The sequence below is a fragment of the Antennarius striatus genome, chromosome 3 (genome assembly GCF_040054535.1).
Source record: "Antennarius striatus isolate MH-2024 chromosome 3, ASM4005453v1, whole genome shotgun sequence".
Lineage (NCBI taxonomy): Eukaryota > Metazoa > Chordata > Actinopteri > Lophiiformes > Antennariidae > Antennarius > Antennarius striatus.
Genome location: NC_090778.1, coordinates 16,194,353 through 16,213,105, shown reverse-complemented (window position 1 = coordinate 16,213,105; position 18,753 = coordinate 16,194,353). Strand labels below are relative to the sequence as shown.

The following is an 18,753-nucleotide window of genomic DNA, read 5'->3' as shown; positions in this document are numbered from 1 at the left end:
GGAAGAATCCATTACATAAAGTAGAGAATCTGAGTCATGGGCACATTATTATTTTTCACGTTAGGCAGTTGTCCTTAAATGTACAAATGCTGCGTATATTAAAAGCTAAGAGACTGTGTTTCAGTAGTAATGAATGTTCATTCATAGAACAATCATGTCTTTGTATCACAATCCTCACTGACCTCAGAAATAGAAATATGTGATTTAGCAGCACTGTTTGTTATTAATTGACTGCATGTTAAGAAACTGCCCAGCAAATGTGAGGGAAAAATAACTGCTCTGAAGTGACCTTTTGTGGTGCATTCATCATTTAGTAGCTGGCAAAAAATAAGTGCAAACCATTGGGCTGTTGTTTGAAGTACATGTTCCACATGACACCAACGATAATTAGGGTTTGGGGTGCGGGGTAAATAAGGGGACTTCATTATTAGGATTCAGTGGACATATTTTACTCTCTTTGGCTTGTGAGGTGACCAGACATAAAGAAAGAAATTGAAGAAAACCTGATTTATTTTGACTTAAATATATTTTGATGGATCAGGAAACTGCAGCAATTTTAGAGTGAATAGGATTTCTTTTTTAAACAGTGGAAGTCAACAAATGGCTTATCTTGCAGAGAGGAATATGAGCATCCATTATCTTCACCCACATTGACTCTGCAAACCACAGCAAAAAAGGATTAAGAGGAGAAGCAAAATCTGGATGAATGGCACCATCGTCAGCGTACCTATTCTAGGCAGAAAAATGGAGAAATACAGCACCTTGTATGAATTGAATTCCCTCCTCTCACAATTTACCACTCAGACTCTCAATTCAATAAAGGAGACAGTGTCTTCACTCATCAGTCTGATCTATCACTGAGCTGGGACCTGTAGCCTTTACAAAAATAGGGCATCGTTGACCCACATATGTGCAGAGATCTCACAGGGAATGTACTAACTTTCTTATCAAGTCTATCAGCCGGAGTTCGTTATCGTGCTTGTCTTCGGGATTTGACTGTTCATTCTTCACGATGTCAAAGTGGCCTGAAGTTAAAGATCTGCAGGTCAAATCAAAGGGGGAATACGTTTCTCCTCTTCCTGAGGCTTAAAAACAAAAGTAAAGACGGCGTCTGAAGTCTGGCTCGTTCATTTCATCTCATTACTCCAGACCTTGCTCAGTGAATAGTTATTTATGTAACATTCATTGCTTTTTTTTTTTTTTCCTTCATTTTTGAAGTGTTTTGTTTTGAGCAATCTTTTTATCTATGTTATTACTTCAGTGTTTTGTGTTTTGTCTGGCCTTGTAAAAAAAAAAAAACCCACTAAAGATAAAAGCTTAGCACTGACAATGTTCAGAGGAAGATTACTGAATAAAAAGTTTGGTGCTTTGCGAATGTCCTGACAAGTGCTGCGTTTCTCTTCTCTTGTGTGTGTTCACTTCAGGTCCTTTCAGAGGAGCGTCAGAACGGAGGCGTCTTCCTGGGTGTCACTCCTTTGTTCCAGTTGGCAGAAAACAGGCAGAAACTGCACAACTTCATTTCTAAATATCTGTTTAATTAATGTATTTAAGCCAGCAGTGCAGCTCGTGGACGTAACCACGTTTTTTGTTTAGTTTGACCTCACTCGCATGTTAATGTCAGAGAAGTTAGTTTCTCCACAGGTTGACAAGTTAAAACAATAAATCTGTTCCTACTGGTGATAAGCACGTTTGTATTTCTCCAGTAACTCATCAGCATCCCTGACTTTTTGAACTCTGAATGTTAAGAGCGAGGTAAATAAAGATGCTATCATTTCTTTGTGGCTCATCATCCTTTCATTCTCAAACCTCAGGACTGTCTGAAACTGAGATGCAGACAAATAGATGTTCATCTCTGAATAGAGCATTTCTTTGACAGCCATTAATACTTCTAGTCAGGGTAAGTACAGATGGGTTTTTGCCCCCTTTGACTCAATCAAAAGCAAAAGCAGTTCACCAGCATGCGACCGTTAAACTCTACTGCCCCCTAGTGTTGATCAGGGCGTCCAGTTACAACCTAAACACAAAGATGACACCTGGCCAGCAGTTCAGAGGTCGCATTTCACTTACATGTTGTTGTTTATCTAGCATTTTTAAAGCAGTGATGGTAAACTACATATTAGAAAGACTTAATAACATGACGCAGCACAACTACAAATTCAGTTGAGTCAACACTGCCCTCAACCAGTGTGAATAACTTGATGTTACAACCTTGAAATTTGATTTATGGGCGGGTTGACGCATTAGCTGGACAAAATCAGCTGCAGTATGTCTCTAATACGTCAGGCACATCTTGTGCAAAGTAATAACGTCTCAATGCTGTCGAGGGGAGGGGTGTGTGACTTGACATTTACGATGCAAATGAACTTATTTGAATAATTTTGTTGAACAGTCCATCTTCACATTCATGAAAAGTTCCCATGTGATTTTTTTTTTTTTTGTGGCAGCTGGAGCCGAGGTTGTAGACGTGGTCGTTAATTTTAGGGTTGGCATTTGATTTATAAGCCAAATCCCAAATTACTCAACGTGTCCAGAAAAAGATTTGGTTTAGGGATTTCTCTCATGTCTGAGGAAAACAAACTATTTTCTTCAAAATAAAAGCATGTTACGTATGAGTGGGTGGCTGTTGATGGAATTTTTAGACAACGAAGAAGGACCTGAGGACGAGATGCATAATCACGAATCATGAAATTATTCTTTATCATGAAATTTCAACAAATTCCTGTCTCTATTATTGGAGCGCCATGAGTAAAACATCATGAAACCCTTTCTTTACATATATGGATGATTTTTACATGTATAAAATCAATCTTCTCAGGAAAAGTCATTCATATGCATGTCGCAGACAATTAAGAAGTGCAGTGTATTCAACAATCAACATTCCTCCATGTATTGTTGGTATTTTTCCAGCTGATTGTCTCCTGGATTAGATCACTTTGTTAATTATAGAGCCCAGTTGCTCTATTTGGCACTGCACCACATCTCCTCTCTGAAAGGAAAAACACTTCATTAAAAGTAATCCTTTTACGTCAATGCAGATATAAAACAGATAAGTTAGCCAGCAGCCATTCCGTTACATCTGAAAAGGGAAATAAAACTCAAGATTGAAGAACTTGCAATAACCTGTAATAATTTGTTTGTACAATGAATATCTTGTAAATTATACACACTAGCTTCACCTAGTTTTTTACACAAATTACCCATACTTTATGAAAGCTTGTTGCTACACATTGTTAATTTGTCCATGGAAATATTAATTTAAGGTGTCTGTTAAAGCTGCTCACATTCATATAGTATATCAAAAACAATCCCCAATCTCGAAGTTCATCAAAGGACAGGATACCATATACACCGATGCATTTGTTGTACAGTTTTTGGAATATTTATGTTGGAGTGACGACACCTTCCAATGGCTCATGTTCACCTAAGCTCATGAAGTTACCTTGAGAAAGATGGGGGGCTTTCTGAAGACGCCCACACCTGGAGGCGTGCCTGTTAGGAACACATCGCCTGGAGTCAACGTCACAAACCTGACAGGAGGGAAACAGAGGCTTGTACTCATGTGTGGATTCAGGAAGACGAGTTACCCTGGAGTACTTTTCTTGTGCTAGTGTGTAACTACAAATAAACTATTCTGCTCAATACAAAGCTCCTGAAAAGGTGCTGTCATGTTCCACGATTCCAGAATGACTGGCATCAGCAGTAAGTAGGGAAAGAGAAGCCTTTATATCTCAGATCAGAGAAGACTTCTGTATAGCTGGGGGGCTCTGGGGCGACAGTGTGAACTTGAGAAGATAATTGTTATCAGAGACGTGCCATTTTCAACTTTAAGTGAGGACCTGAGGCCATCTTTACACATGTGGTTTCATTTGTGGATAAATCTTGGACAGTTGCAAAATATTTCAAATAGAAATTTTGCCCTCTGGAGTTATTGATGCAGACAAGAAGTATATATTATGAAAATCTGTGTGAACCTGAAACGAGAGACATCTTTATCACGAGCAGACAGAGTTCAGTGAGCGGTCATACTTTGAGACCCAGGAGACCAGTGCCTGAGTCTTGAAGATCATCTGATCGGTGTTGCTGCTCTGGACCACCTCTCCATTTACCAGGCAGCTGACTGCCAGGCGGTGAGGATCTGGAGAGGGAATGGCAATTCCATATCAAAGAGGCCTTGGAAGACATTTAAAATATTTCATCTTGCTTGTTAACACCTGCACCAGTTTTCTATGCAACCACAAACATGAGTTCTATTATTTTTAGAATGCGGTTTCGGACTGAAAAGATACGTTGCTAAACTACAAGAGAAGCTGATGAAAGAGGAGATTGTTTCTTTGTCAGGTTTCAATCAACAAACATTGAAACACTACTGTCAACTACAGTAAGAATGAATTTTTAAATATATATATATATATATATATACATATATATATTGAGGGCGCAAGTCCACCTGATGTGGGACCTTTCTGTGTGGCAGCTTTCCCCTGGGTTCTCGGGCTTTGTGTGTGTGGTTGTTGGTCTCTATGTGGCCCTGTGTTGTCATTGGTTAATCCCTGTGTTAATTTTCTACCTGATCAGATCATGTAAATATGATGTAAAACAAGATCATTACTAGCATAGAAAGTTACAAAAAAAGGGAAAAATCATTCATGTGCATAATAACAAAAAAAAAAAAATTTCACAGATTTTATGTCATTCTTTGAGGGAATATCAGCGATTTTGAAAAGACTTCTTACAAAATGTGCTCAGATGAACACTACAGTAAATGTTGACATCATTGTTGTGTCAAAGTTTTCTTATTAAAGTAATTAACTTCTACAGTGCTTGGATGAACCCCATTGTATCAATTAAAATACATAAATAAGATTTTGTGGACATTACTTTAAGTCTTTAAAATAGATTTACTTTCACATGTAAATCTCCAGTTATTTCTTTCTTTGTGTTAACTGAGTTTGGATGCATTCCGGATGGGATTGGCCGCGATGATGCCAGAAGATAATCCACATTCGTGAGTCAGACTTCTATTTTCACTTTATTATTTTACAGCTCTCTTCCGCTACAGAAATAGCGTTTCCCGGAGAAGTGCAGCTTGATGCTGTTGACTAACAAAATAACAAGCATGATTCATCAGATTGTCTCTAATAATAGTGTCTTCTGTCTCGCTGTCTATCTGCTCCTCCTTCCCTCTCACCTGTCACAGCGTCTATGGTTACTAAAGCTGGACCCAGAGGACAGAAGCTGTCAAACGTTTTTCCCAGCAGCCACTGCTTCCCATTGCGCTTCATCTGCCAGTCACGTGCACTGACATCATTGGCCACAGTGAACCCAGCTACATAAGATAAAGCATCTTCCTCCTGAACAGTGGGCAAGGAAAAACAGGGCTTTAGTCGATGTTTGACAGGAGCATCCGACTCCCAGGTGATGTTTCCACGCTCACCTTAATGTGTTTTCCTCTCTTTCCGATCACAAAAGCCAGCTCCACCTCCCAGTCTACCTCCTGCAGCCAAAAAAAGTCAGTGCAGCAATACCCTGGTTAAAAAATACCCACTAGCTCCAACAGGTCAAAGTTCAACTGGAACATTCCAAACAAATCTAAAAAGGAATCAATTTGCTTTCAGTTTGACTCTTTTTTTCCCTTTTTTTCCTTTCTATGCTAGTACTAGAAAAATCAAACTGTAGAAAATTAATATCAAGTGTTGTGTGGCTTTTCTACGGAATTTGGTCTCCAGCTGAGAACAATCAACACATTGACTGTATCTCTTTCTGAAATAGAGCAGGGATGGGCAAACTTTGACCGTTGGGCCATTAGAATTCAAAGATATGACAGGGTTAGCTGAGGAACAGATGGAGTGTTCATTTGTACTAATGCAAATGACATAAAAACCATTACAGAAAATTAAAATATAATTATAATGATATAGTTTGGCGGGCCAGATTATAAACCCTAACTGGCTGTAGTTTCCCCATGCCTGTTCTATATCATTAAAAAATCATTTTCATTCGCTGAAATACTCTCATGCACTATCCCTCAAATTTACACTACTCTCCTAATAAGATATTAAACACTGGATGAAACATTTGGGTTATCTTTATTCCCAAGGTAAATTGTCCACTCACTGATTCCTAATTCATATTTAATATGTGGAATAAGTCCTTCTCGCTTTTACTGCACTATGTCTTGACAGCTTGCTGGTACACCTTCATCTCTGAAAGTTTTCTGCCATGTGGATCACAGCAGTTTCAGCTGTTCTCGTTTGCGTCCTGTCACTTGCTGGACTAATTCTGAAATGTTTATTGTGACATTAGAACCGCTACATCAACAGAAAATGCTGGGAGAAGTAGATCATAAGAAATCAAGGTTTGAAATAAAGGTGATAGTGCTTTTGTTTCTACTCTTGGATCCGTGGACAAACTCCCAAAACGTCTCAAAGAATCCACATCATGTTTTAAAAAAAATCCCTTTTGATAATAATAATAATAATAATAATAATAATAAACCTTTATTGTCCCACAGTGGGGAAATTTGTGAATTTTTTCTTGGTTTCATGGTTTTTATACAGATGCCTCTCATCTCCACGTCACCTGGCTCTCTGCTGGTAGAAGGATGTCGTCGTACGGACCAGTGATGGAACTGGGGAACTTGCTGAAGATGATTGGTTCCTTGGGGATGGGGGCATTCTGCTCCAGGCAGTGGTCTCGGTAGTTCAAACCGACGCCGATCACTTTCTCGGGGGCCGTTATGGGAGACAGCAGCTGGATGTCGGAGCGCGCTACCACACACTGACCAGAGGACAGGGCTCTGAGGAAGAGGAGGAGGAAGAGAACACAAACGTTTGTCTGAAGAGATGATGTAGGCAGCAGAAGATGTTCCATGAGAAAGTTTTTATGCGCCTTCAGTCAAACATTTGTGGCAATGAAAATGAACTCTTACCCTAATTATCACAACATTTCCAGCAGCTGTCCACAAACTCATCGGTTCGCTGATAATGACTTTAAGGACTTCACGTGAATATTTTAAAACTGGTAATCTACATCAATTATTTAATCATTTTGCTGTTCAATTATTTACTATGTATCAGGGCTTATGCCAGAGCAATACCCTTGAAATTATACTATCCTGTAGCCTCAGACGGGGTGAGGATCTTCAACAAGAGATTTTAGTCAGATGTAAAGGATCCTTTAAGAAAAACAAGACAAAAACTACAAGGTCAGTTTTAATTGAAGATTAAATAAATTAAAATGTTGAGATTTGAGAGTTTGTGAAATTTGCACGCAAAAATCATGTTAAAAAAGCTCATAACCTCAATGATGGGCCATTATTTATGAAAACCATTAAAGAAGGGTATGACGAGGCAGTGATGATTTAGGATAGTAATTCGAAAAGGTCATTATTATAATAATATAAAAGACAATAAGTATGAAACTAAATTTAGTGGAAGGGTTGTTTTTAATAGGAAATACATGACAGTTTAAGTAACTGATCGTCACTTTGAAAATGACTTACTGAGAAGATTTACGAAGGAGGACAGTGATGACGGACCTGATGCAGTCACACGGCTGCTATGGGAACGTGTCTGTGTTCCATACCTCTGTGCACACTCCAGACCAGCAGCTCCCAGCTCCAGTAACCCCCTCATTGTTGAAGGCATGGAGGGGTCGAAGGCCTTCAAGTCCACCACACCAAGACCCTCACCTTGCTCCACTCCCACTCGTGTGACCCCTCCATCACCATGGTGACAAAACTGTACAAGACGCATGGCTGCACCGCTCAGGCCTCGCCGCGGTTGTTTTGTTGTTTGCCTTTGAATGAATAAACTCCTGAAGGTGCAAAAGGAACGCAGAAGAAGTCTCATCTGAGGGAAGACGGAATGAAATTCAGGTGAAACACGGCTGTCTATAAAACAGTGATATGCATGAGTCATCTCTCCAGTCAGATGAGGAGGAGGAAGAGGCGGAGAGAGGTTGTCGGAAAAAGTACCGTATCTTGAAATAACAAAAATTAGACTTTAAAATAAGGTTTTTGATCGAGTTTTAATGTAATAATTTGTGGTTGAAGCAGCTATCACAGATGAACCCATAGCGCCACCACCAGGGTATCAGCAAAAAGTCCACCATAAAAAAACTCAAGACAAAATGCTGTGGAACATAACTTGGATGTTGCAGAATACCAAAAAAAATGTTAGTTGAAGTAACAGATGGCCAAGTTGAAGAGTTTAATAAAACTTTTATGTGAGTTTATATGAGTTTATCGGGACAGGGATCAAACTAAAAGCACGACATGTGCCGCATTGGGCTTTCTGCACAGTCTGCACAAAATGCATAACCGGTGTGGTAAATAAAATGCTAAACAATACTAACACTGGGATATATTAAAAAAAACAAAAAAAACAAAACCTGACCAGGTCTTTTCAGAAAACTGTATAACCTATGCTCCATCTGCTCAGTTTTCAACAGCAAAATGAAATGAAATAAGAAACAAGCACTACTCATCGACAGTAAAGTCATTACACAAAGCAGGCTGCGAACTTGTGTTGGTAGTTCTGTGACCAACAGTGATCGGTACCTGCAGTCACTCGACAACACAGGTAAATCATAACCGAGAAGATATACAAAGACTTGCAGATCTGGGCAGCTCGTACCTACCAGCAGCTAGCTCTGTAGCTGTGCTGCTTTTTATCAAGGACGTTTGGTGAGGACGTGAACTCCTGTCCTGCTGCTGGACATCTACTTATAAAGCTCGGTAGCTCACAGGTTTCATGCCCTTTGAACAGTCCCTGGTTACAACTCACCTCTGCTTCTGCACACAAGAGGCTGCTTCGGACTATTTCCTCTAAGCGTTTGTAGTTTATGGTCAGTTTCTTTCACAACAGTATAAATGTATATATATATTCTCCACCGAGGTTCGCGACAGAGACTATTCTTAATTTTATTCTATTATAAGGAGAAATAAATATTATAGATCCCAAGAAATCGTTTCAATATTGATTGTCGAGTTACGTGAATGCTTTGTGAAAACTACAATTCCCGACTACATCTAATAGACGCCCTCTGATGACTGTACAACGGGAACTTCACACTTTAGATTTAAATATAAATATATATCATTATTTTAATTGTAGGTCGCCATATACCACAATTTACTTCACATGAAGTCAAATTAATAGGTAGTTAATATTTATGAATTATATTTATTAATTAGTAATAGGTAACTTTGTGAAAATTGTAATTTCAAGCTTTAACAGGCAGCACGGTTCACTTGAACAACACAGGTCACGTGTCATCTTAAATGTAAATATTTTAATGTGCAACCACATCTTGATACAATACTTAAATTTCTAAATCTGTTACAAAAAATTGTATTTTAACTGGCATTATTAGACAAAAAAGTTATTGAATTTGAGGAAAGAGCATTTTAAAATTGTGTTCTTGATTCCGAGCTTCGGCTCAAACCGGAAGGCGTCTTATTAGGTCATGTGATCAGCCGGAAATACTTGAAAGGAAAAACCAGTCGTCAGCTGATGCTTCTGCCTCTGTCATCCTGAGGCTCCAGAAGGAGGAGGCGAAAAATGTGTACGAGGTGTGTTTACTTTAATTGTGCTTTTAATAATTAAATTTAGCGGTTTGTTCGCGTGCAGTTTGGTAAACCGAATTATCATCCGTACAGATTAACAAATAGTCTTCACCACAGTTTAGGTTTCCGTAATTTAATGTTTAATCTGCGTGGTAATTCTCAAGGTAAAGCAAAAAAAAAAAATTAAAAAAAGGACCTCTGATATTTTGGGGTTCCACTTTTAGGATCAAGGCCGTTTAGGATTCACATTCGATCACTCATTTGAAAATTCTGAGTTTATGCAATGATTTGTGATAACTGGGAAGCAACAAAGTCCAGAAGCTTGTGAACTGCTCCACTGGTGGTGTTCAGTTATCTGTACTTTACCTTAATGGGGGTTTTTGCACAATTTTGATTTACAGTACTTCCAACATTTTAACACAAATGTTGTAATTTTGGGACTTCTGTTATATAATTTCATGCTTTGCTGACATTGATACTCAGTTCAATAGAAATGGAAGTATTTTATATTATTTACCTTCAGTAACAAATGCATATACGTTTTCTATCTGTACATTTACGTCATCCAATGCTGTATGTGAAGTTTTGATACAACCACGGTGAGAAAGATGAGTCTTTACAGAAGAAATGGAGTCAGATCTCAAACTCTGAACCACCGTTATCAGTGACCTAGCTGAACCCGACTCAGAACTGACTAAGAACCAACTCAGAACCTGACCCAGAACCCGCCTCAGAACCCAACTCAGTGATCTACTTGCAGCACTCTGTGATCCCTCAGCGTCACTGAGAGAAAATGCTGACAGTCAATAAGAAGGAGGAAGTAACGCTTTCCATTTTCTCTTGCCTGTCTAGTGTGCAGCCCACTGAATGGACCAGTGACCTCAAGAACCAGAAGTGAGTTTTTGGAGAAAAGTCTTGCTTCCTTCCAGACATGTAAACATACTGTGAGATTGTTTTGTATGTTTCCTCAGTTTTGATGGCATCGTTCTGGTGACCCAGAGCCATGACACGCTGCCCTCAGAGCTGGAGTGTCTGAAGGCACCGCTACAGGACTACAGCTCTGTGAGTCCTTGTTCTCCAAGCTCACAAAGATAAAATCCATGACTTCCTTTTGTCTTTGTCACACTGTCACCCTAGATGAAACTGCTGATTCAGCTGGTTCAAATCTGATATTTTGTGAGGGGTTACTGATCTATATCCCAAACAAACCTTCAATCAGACATTCTTTACCTTCAAACCAATGATAGTAATGATAGTAATGATAGTAATGTGACTCTGATACGAGGGGTAGGTGGTCAAATGATCATGTCACTGTTGCTTTGGGTAGTGACATTATGGTTAAACTGGCAGCGGTTTGCATTGTCTGTGTCGTTAATGTTTATTGTCTGATAAGGGTGATGTGTTTAGTAAGCAAAGTTGAAGATGTGTTATCTGATCTAAACTCAACTGAGGGATAAAACATCTTCCATTTAACTATGCACTACATGAATGACACACGGGTTGTATGACATGATTTATGTTAAGGTTTAATTTTCCAAAAGAATAATTACAGATGAGGTGAATCAGAATGAGATACTCTATTGATCCGCGAGGAGGATATTACTTTTCATTACAGTTGCACTGTTCCAAAAAAACCCCATAGAAGATGTCAGAATAAGAAAAATTTAGAATAAGGAGCTAAAAAAAATGGTAATAACAGACTATAAAGGTATATACATGTATGTATGTATGTTGTTGTTTTTTTAGAGTTCACTTCCATTCGTTCTTTTTGTCACTGCCTCACTTTCAGAATGGGGTTGTACAGTTTCATGGCTACAACTCTCAGACCGCTGCCCCCTGTTCATTTGTTGACATCTCGCTTCAAGTCTGTGACTGCCATGTTTACTTCTGCATTAGACCTCACCATTCTCCTGAAACCGGATTTATATGAAAAACATTCAAAATGCATTGACATGTTCCTGGAGTGTGTCCTACCAGCTGTTTGGCGGTATATCCAAACTCTTACAAGTTCCCTGCTGATTTCCTTTCCTGTTTTGCCTGTGTGCTCTTCCTTTCCATACCTGTCCCCACTTCAGGTGGACAGTGGTCTGGGAGAGGAGGTGGTCATTCTGAAGGTCCCTGGGCTTCCTGGAAACCGCCTGGTGTTTGCTTCCACTGGTCCGGTGAACCGCGACTACGATGACATCAGGCGCTTTAGTGATGCCGCCGTCAAGGGCATAAAACGGTCAGATGGTGCTCGCTGATTTTTCCCCACCAGTGTCTCATCTTATTGTGTCAACTCCATTCACCTTGGCAGCCTCACGCATCTCATTTGTCATTCTAGGGCTTTGAAAGCAGGCATAAAGCGCCCTTTGCTGGTCTGCCCTCCTCACAAGGACTACAAGAACAGCGCATTGGTGGCTGCACTCGGGGCTCTTCAGTCTCTCTACAAGGTGAAACACCCCCTAACCCACATAAGACCCACAAAGTGACTATATGCAGTATAAACATTATCTTTTTGTATGCTTATAATACCATGGTGTTGATGATCAAGATGTCTCAGACTGACACCTATACCATCCCTGCATTGAGGAAGTCTGCCTGCTAAACATCATTGCAGCATAGATTTCATGTCAGTAGTGTTATCACTGGCAGAGACAAAGCAGTAGAATTTATTGCTGACCTTTGGCCTTAAGAATAGAGATTAAAGTACTGCTAACATTTATCACTGCAAAAAGCAACACAAAGTGTAAAAGGCAGTGTTAAATATTAAAAAGGAGCCACAGAATGTTTACACAAGGTACGGTTAGAAAAAAATACGCTGCAGGGAGATCCAGTTTGACTGTGGTTGGGTGTTTTCATAAGACGTTTTTTCCCAAGCAGTGTTTAAGATACAGTGGTACCTCTACTTACGAAATTAATTGGTTCTGGAAGAAATTACGTAAGTAGAAAATTTCTTAAGTAGAGACGCGTTTTCCATGCAAATGCCCTAATCCGTTCCAAGCCCCCCAAAATTCAGACATAAATGTTTCATAAAGCATAAAAATGCATCAAAACATGTAACAAATACATGTTACGATTAGATTATTACACAATAAATGAGAGTTGTGTAAAAAACAAAGAATAAAAATGACGGTCATTTACCTTTTAACTGCTGTCGTCATTGTTTTTTGCCCTCTTTGGTTCATGCGCTCCTATCTCACCATGCCAAACAACAGAGTGAATTCCAGTCCTCCTTTTGAACTTCTCCAACCACCCACGTGATGCCTTAAACTCCTTAAACTTCCTTTTGTCCATAGTCAATACTCTAAAAGTTAATATATTTTCATAAAACTATCAGAACACGTCATTGGTCGAGGGCCGAATGACGAGGACGCTGCATAGACACCTATGCAGCGTCCTTAGCCAATGAGGGACCTCTCATTGGCTAAGAGGGGGTCCCTCTTAGCCAATGGGATGCCAGGATGCTAGTTAATAGCCAATGGCAGAGTAGCTATAAGAATGTTGCGTTCAGGAACCTTTGGGAGCTGTGAGTAGCAGCCCATACTGTATTTTTACCTTTCGTAACTCGAAATTTCTTTTGTAACTACAGGCAATATTTTCCTGTTGAGGCATTTCGTAAATAGAAAATGTAGAGACATTCGTAAGTAGAGGTACCACTGTACATGTGTGCAGTAGTTCTGGAGTAAAATGTCTCTCCTGATGTGTCAGACTTCTACTATCAGAGCTTTTAAGTTAATTATAAAGTCACTGTGTTCAGTATATCACTAAAGCAATAGTCAGATGCAGCCAGTGATCACATTATATAACATGTATAACATTCATATAGTCTAACAATAAATAAATGACCTCATCCATAAATAGAAGGTTGAGTTCATGAATAATATGAAGTATAACTATAAAAATATAATTATGCACTTGGCTATACTCCTGGAAATGTGGTATTAAAGATAGTTGCTGTTGTCCCATGTTGGGGTCAAAAGGACACCTCGGCCCCTTCTGCACAGATTTTAAACCTTTTTTTTTAAAAATCCTGACTCCTGCTGGTCTTCCAGTGTTTTTGAAGTGAAGTCTCGAATTGTCGGAGAACAGCTGCAACATTCTTTGAATTGTGTGAATTCAACTGATTCACTACAGTGGTGTAGTTTTGGGTTTTTTGGACTTTAAAATTAAATAGAAATCTTTCCCTATTGCTCCACAATTCTTGGCAAAACATTTCAAAGAAACAGCCCTAAGAATACTTTTCTGTCTCCTGTGTCTGCATGAAAGAACCTGGTTAATTTCTTTTGTAAAATAAAAAAACCTTATCTTTTTTCCTCTCTCAAAGCCCCTTGAAGTAAGAGAGGGCAACAAAAAACTGTCCAACTACAAGGTGTGTGTGCTGGGACTGTGGGCTAAAGAGGAAGCAGAGGGACAGAGACTGGTGGAGCTGGCAGATGCCCTGGAGAGTGGAAGGTGGGTCAAATGGAATTGCCGTCACAGTATGGCAGTATATTGAATTGTAACAGGAAATGCTTCAGTCGTCCTGTTCTCCCTCCCCAGACTGGCATGCCGTGACATTGGTGGCTCAGACCCTGAGAGGATGGCTGCTCCTCAAGTAGCTGATTATGTCCAGCAGCTCTTTGAAGGCAGCCCGGTGCAGGTAGCAAGACGTTTTAATGAAATGCAAACAGATACTCTTGATCCCAACTGGTGGGGGAAAAAAGCCATTAGTCATATCTTTTACGCTTGAGATAAATTTGTTTTTAAAAAAAAGTCAAGGATGGTTTTTTTTGTGCAATTTTAAAAAATAAATATTTTTATTAATCTGTAGGTTCAAGTGCTGAGCGACCTGGCGGTCCTGGAGCAGGAGTACCCCTGCCTGGCTTTGGTCAACCGCTGTGCCAGCAGTATGAGAATTTTTTTTTTTTAAATTGCATCACTCATTAACATGGCCTTTAACAGCTCTGGTAGTACTGTTAAGTATTTAAGATGTTTGCATTCTTGTTCATAGTTTCTTCATCACGCAGGTGTGCCTCGTCATCAGGCCAGAGTCATCAAGCTACAGTACTGTGGAGAGGGACCGGTCCAAAAGACTCTGATGTTGGTGGGAAAGGTGAGTTGAAGACGAGGAAAAATTGACACAAAGATGATTGTTTAGTCATGAACAAACACTATCGTGTCTCTTTTTAAAATGAGTACATTTGAGGGACGCCACAGTCAAACGTGTTAAATATTTGCCAAACTTTTTACAGTTTGTCACACAGCTCCTCATTTTAGTCCAGATTATTGAATGTGAAGTTTTCAAACTCGTCTTGTGTGACAGTGAATTTTTTTTCTTAACCGTTTGACCAGACGTGCATGTAGAATAAGCCCTGGGATTTGGAAAATTCTAATTAAGCAATAATTGGAGATGAACCTGAGAACGGTAAATAGATGATACTATTATCATAATAGTTCTTGATTTTAATGGAAAGTTTTCTTCTTGAGTCACACGCAGTGACTCAACAGAGTCATCTCAGGTGCTTTTTCATTTATAGCTTAATTATTACGTCCCACTTTCAAGCGGTGATGTATTGTAATTGTCAGTGTTCGTGTGTTTGTCCGTTTGTCCACCAAATATCTTCGCAACCGTTGCAGATAGAAAGATGAAACAAAAAGCACATTACTCGATCAGCAAAGGGGATGAAAATGAGATGAACTTGACCTTGAGAAAACCAGGTCAAGGGCAAATTTTAACTTTTGTACACTCATGAACTGGATAAGATAGGGCTAGACGAGGGAGAAGGCCAGTGTAAGACCATAGATCAAAGCTACTGCTTTGATATATGAAAGTAGGTCAGACCACTAGCTTTGATCTTTGACCTATGCAAGTAGGTCAGGGTAAAATTTTGAATTTAGGGATTTCGCAGGTTGTTGTGGTCTCTGACTGCATTAGTACTTGTTTTTATTGTAATCGTCAGGACTTTTTCATTATACATGGATATTTGTTTCTTTTTTTTTTCTACACTCTTTAAAACAAATTTTACAATTATAAACTTAAGGACTGATTTTATTAGTACTGTTTGTATATAAAACGACTTTTCCATAGAAATTCAATTTCAGTTATACAGTGCGCCCTCGGTCCTCGCGGTTAACGTGTTCCAGGAACCACACACCATTAACGAATTCCGCGATATAGCGACTAACTATTTATCTTATTATTTACGGTAATTTAAACGTTTATGACCCTCCCCATACTGATATTAAACCACCTTCTATCTGTATTACCATTTCCCACACTCTTATCGACTTTTTAAAGCACTTTTGTATCTCACCTCCTGGACTCGCCGAACATAGCGCACTTCCGGATGCCATCAGCCAATAAGAATGCGCATACGGTGTCACGTGACTGCCTACCAAATATCCGCGATGAGGTGAAGTCGCGAGTGTTGATGCACGAATGCGCGAGGGCACACTGTAGTTTCCTTTTAGTATCCTTGGACTGACTGATTGTCATTGCAGGGCATCACCTACGACACTGGTGGAGCAGACATCAAGGCTGGTGGTGTAATGGCCGGGATGCACAGGGATAAGTGCGGCGCAGCTGCGGTTGCTGGCTTCTTCCAGGTGAATGTTACCGTAGGATTACCTACGTTTTTGTTGTGTGTTGTCTGACATCTGCCGCTCTTGATCTGATGCCCCCATTGCTCACTAGATTTTAGCCAAGCTGAAGCCAAAGCATCTGAAGGTTATCGGTGCCATGGCCATGGTGAGGAATAGTGTGGGTGCAGGTCGGTGTTGTCTCCATTTTATTTTTACATTAGCCATGTTCCATTTCATTTACTTTTCTGTCTTTGCTGAAGCCCCTCCCCCACACGTGTGAATTATTTCCTCAGATTGCTATGTAGCCGATGAACTTGTGGTTTCTCGTGCGAGGCGCAGGGTCAGAGTAGGAAACACGGATGCTGAGGGACGTATGGTGATGGTGGACCTGCTCTGTGAAATGAAGGAGAAGGTGCTGTAACATTATCTAATAAATACAACCTACTTTTTTCTGTGTTTGTCCCTCTTTCTGATCATGTCGTCTGTGTGTAGGCAGTGAACGAAGTTTCCCCTGAACTCTTTACCATTGCCACTCTCACGGGTCACGCTATTAGAGCCATGGGGCCACACTACTCTGTGAGTACCTGAGAGATGGACTATGCTGCCACATACTTGCAAATGTTAAAATAAAGTTTAAAAAATACACTGCTGTGTTTGGACTGAGTTCAGTTTTGAATTTCTGTTCATAGATCATCATGGATAACGGGCCAGCCCACGGTAACAACAACGCTGCTCAGTGGCAGAAAGGTGAAGGATTGGACCATGAATAAAATATTCTGGAAGTTTTTTTCAGAATATTTGACATCTATTGGTTATTATTGGTACATACAGTCAGAAGCCTCTGTTTTTAGGATTCCTCTCCTTATTCCTTATGTCAGTCCCCCCTACATCAAGGGATTTGAAGATTCACCGCTGTTTCTTTGTACATGGATAGATTATGTTTATAAAGATCAGAAACAATGTTTGGTTCCTAATGAACTTCCAGTCATTTTGATTTGGAATTATTATCATTAAAAGAACATAACTGACATATATTTTAGTCAGTGATGATTGTCCCTCAGCAGTGATTACTGTAAAACTTGGCATAAAGTCATCAGGCAGATGACTTACTGTTTACTGATTTCCTGTTGGACACCACTAGTCTCTACCGTTTTAATGGTGGCCAATCAACCCAAAATCAGGTCCTGATGGTTCTCCAGATGGAATTAGCTACCAAATCTTTTCTTGTACGGGTAGATTGGTTCAACTTGTGTGACCAAACGGTTTAGAATGAATGCAAACCGCATCACCAGCAGAAGATGATAGCATACGGTATTTCTTCATTTACGATCTAATGGAGATGTAGAAACTTCCTGGTCAATGGTTCACTCAGACATATGGTTGTCATCTTCTTAAATTGCAGCTGGAGAAGTGTTGGGGGATGTCTTTGAAGTGTCCACAATCAGACGAGAAGACTATGAGTTTCACAAGGGCAAGTCTGAGTATGAGGACATCCTGCAGTGCAACAACCTGCCGTCCTCGGCTACACCTCGAGGACACCAGACCCCCGCAGCTTTCCTCATCATGGCCTCAGGGCTGGACGAGGTGCTCACAAGTTGTCAGAATAGATTTGGCATCCTGTAAGTGTGTAGATTATCATTTGGATCACGTGCCATGCTTGATTTGTATTATTGCTTATTTCCCATGCAGCACGGTGTGGATTCTAATAAGCCTCTGCCATACTCCCACATTGATATTGCCGGATCCAGTGGTCCATTCCCTGGTGTCCCAACAGGAGCCCCTGTCCTCGCCATGGCAACCAACTACATCTTGTCCAATGAACTGTAATTAGGCACCTACAGTACAAAAGAGGATGATCTCTGCTTTTAATTACAACGAGACACTGTAAACATTAAGGTCTAAAACAAATTTTATGTCTGATTTCCTTTAACGCCTCAGAGAAGTTTTCTGCAGTCTTTTATCTAAGATCATGTGACATTTGTTCCGTTTGTGGAACAAAGTATACGTGTCAAGTTGCCCTTGTTAAGTGAAATGAATCCATAAACTCAAGGGTTAAATGATAGAGTTCATAAGTCGTCAGCAACCAGGGTCCATTGTTGTGTCATGAGTTGAGTAGGTTTTCATGGTCAGACTTATGAAGGTAACTGATACTGTCTTTGCTGTGTATTTTATAGAGGCTTGTGTTCTAAGTCTAAAGTTGATTAATAACACAAAATTTAATAAAACAAATTTCAAATTCCGAAGGTCCATGTTTTTGTGCATTTCACACATTTCTCAGCACAGTATAAAGAATGTACATTGCATTCTGACATTGTTTTTGCATTTTTGAACCTTGTTTCACACATTAGGAAATAATGGAAATAAACTAGATTGGTTCATACATTAATGAGCATTATGCTGCTATATTTTTTCAAAAATCTGCTTGCTCACAACCATATTTTAATGTCAGAAAATTACAAATCCATTGCTCTGTGAGTAGTTTAATCAACTTGCAGCAATTTAAAACAATTACTTTTAAAAAAATTAAAATATGACATTACAATAATCAAATTCCACCTTCTTATTAAGCTTTCTGTTTTAATCAGTAACTACCATTGCCTTTTTATTCCTTTCCTTTCTGTTGCGTTACATTTGTGACGTCC

General features: G+C 39.6%; 3 protein-coding genes across 8 annotated transcripts in view; 2 read left to right on the top strand and 1 right to left on the bottom strand.

Annotated features, from left to right (window-relative positions):
• Window positions 1-1,564, top strand: part of gpat2 (glycerol-3-phosphate acyltransferase 2, mitochondrial) — a 42,276-nt gene extending 40,712 nt beyond the window's left edge. The window contains exon 22 of the mRNA XM_068310809.1: window positions 1,425-1,564. Within this exon, the coding sequence (XP_068166910.1) occupies window positions 1,425-1,541 (117 nt within the window). The 3' untranslated portion in view covers window positions 1,542-1,564. The remainder of the gene's footprint in view (window positions 1-1,424) is intronic.
• A 1,166-nt stretch (window positions 1,565-2,730) lies between these two features.
• fahd2a (fumarylacetoacetate hydrolase domain containing 2A) lies at window positions 2,731-8,933 on the bottom strand. 6 transcript variants are annotated; one of them, XM_068310618.1, is made up of 8 exons: window positions 8,787-8,933; window positions 7,585-7,850; window positions 6,580-6,796; window positions 5,435-5,494; window positions 5,189-5,351; window positions 4,027-4,135; window positions 3,440-3,527; window positions 2,731-2,986 (listed from the first exon to the last, which is right to left on the bottom strand). In XM_068310618.1, the coding sequence occupies exons 2-8, from the start codon at window positions 7,848-7,850 to the stop codon at window positions 2,924-2,926; spliced, it is 966 nt and encodes a 321-aa protein (XP_068166719.1). In that variant the 5' UTR covers window positions 8,787-8,933; the 3' UTR covers window positions 2,731-2,923. The 6 variants fall into 6 exon arrangements, with proteins under 6 accessions (XP_068166719.1, XP_068166721.1, XP_068166718.1 ...); XM_068310620.1 differs by having other exon boundaries at window positions 7,585-7,815; window positions 8,787-8,903; XM_068310617.1 differs by lacking the exon at window positions 8,787-8,933 and adding an exon at window positions 8,641-8,781.
• A 546-nt stretch (window positions 8,934-9,479) lies between these two features.
• On the top strand, window positions 9,480-18,350 carry zgc:152830 (uncharacterized protein LOC767682 homolog). The gene is made up of 16 exons (XM_068310592.1): window positions 9,480-9,574; window positions 10,421-10,462; window positions 10,540-10,630; window positions 11,644-11,792; window positions 11,892-12,000; window positions 13,875-14,002; window positions 14,090-14,189; window positions 14,361-14,436; window positions 14,557-14,642; window positions 16,031-16,135; window positions 16,224-16,299; window positions 16,405-16,523; window positions 16,604-16,687; window positions 16,801-16,858; window positions 17,514-17,695; window positions 17,801-18,350. Exons 1-16 carry the CDS (start codon window positions 9,564-9,566, stop codon window positions 17,936-17,938), a joined length of 1,554 nt encoding a protein of 517 aa, XP_068166693.1. The 5' UTR covers window positions 9,480-9,563; the 3' UTR covers window positions 17,939-18,350.
• Window positions 18,351-18,753: the final 403 nt, after the last annotated feature.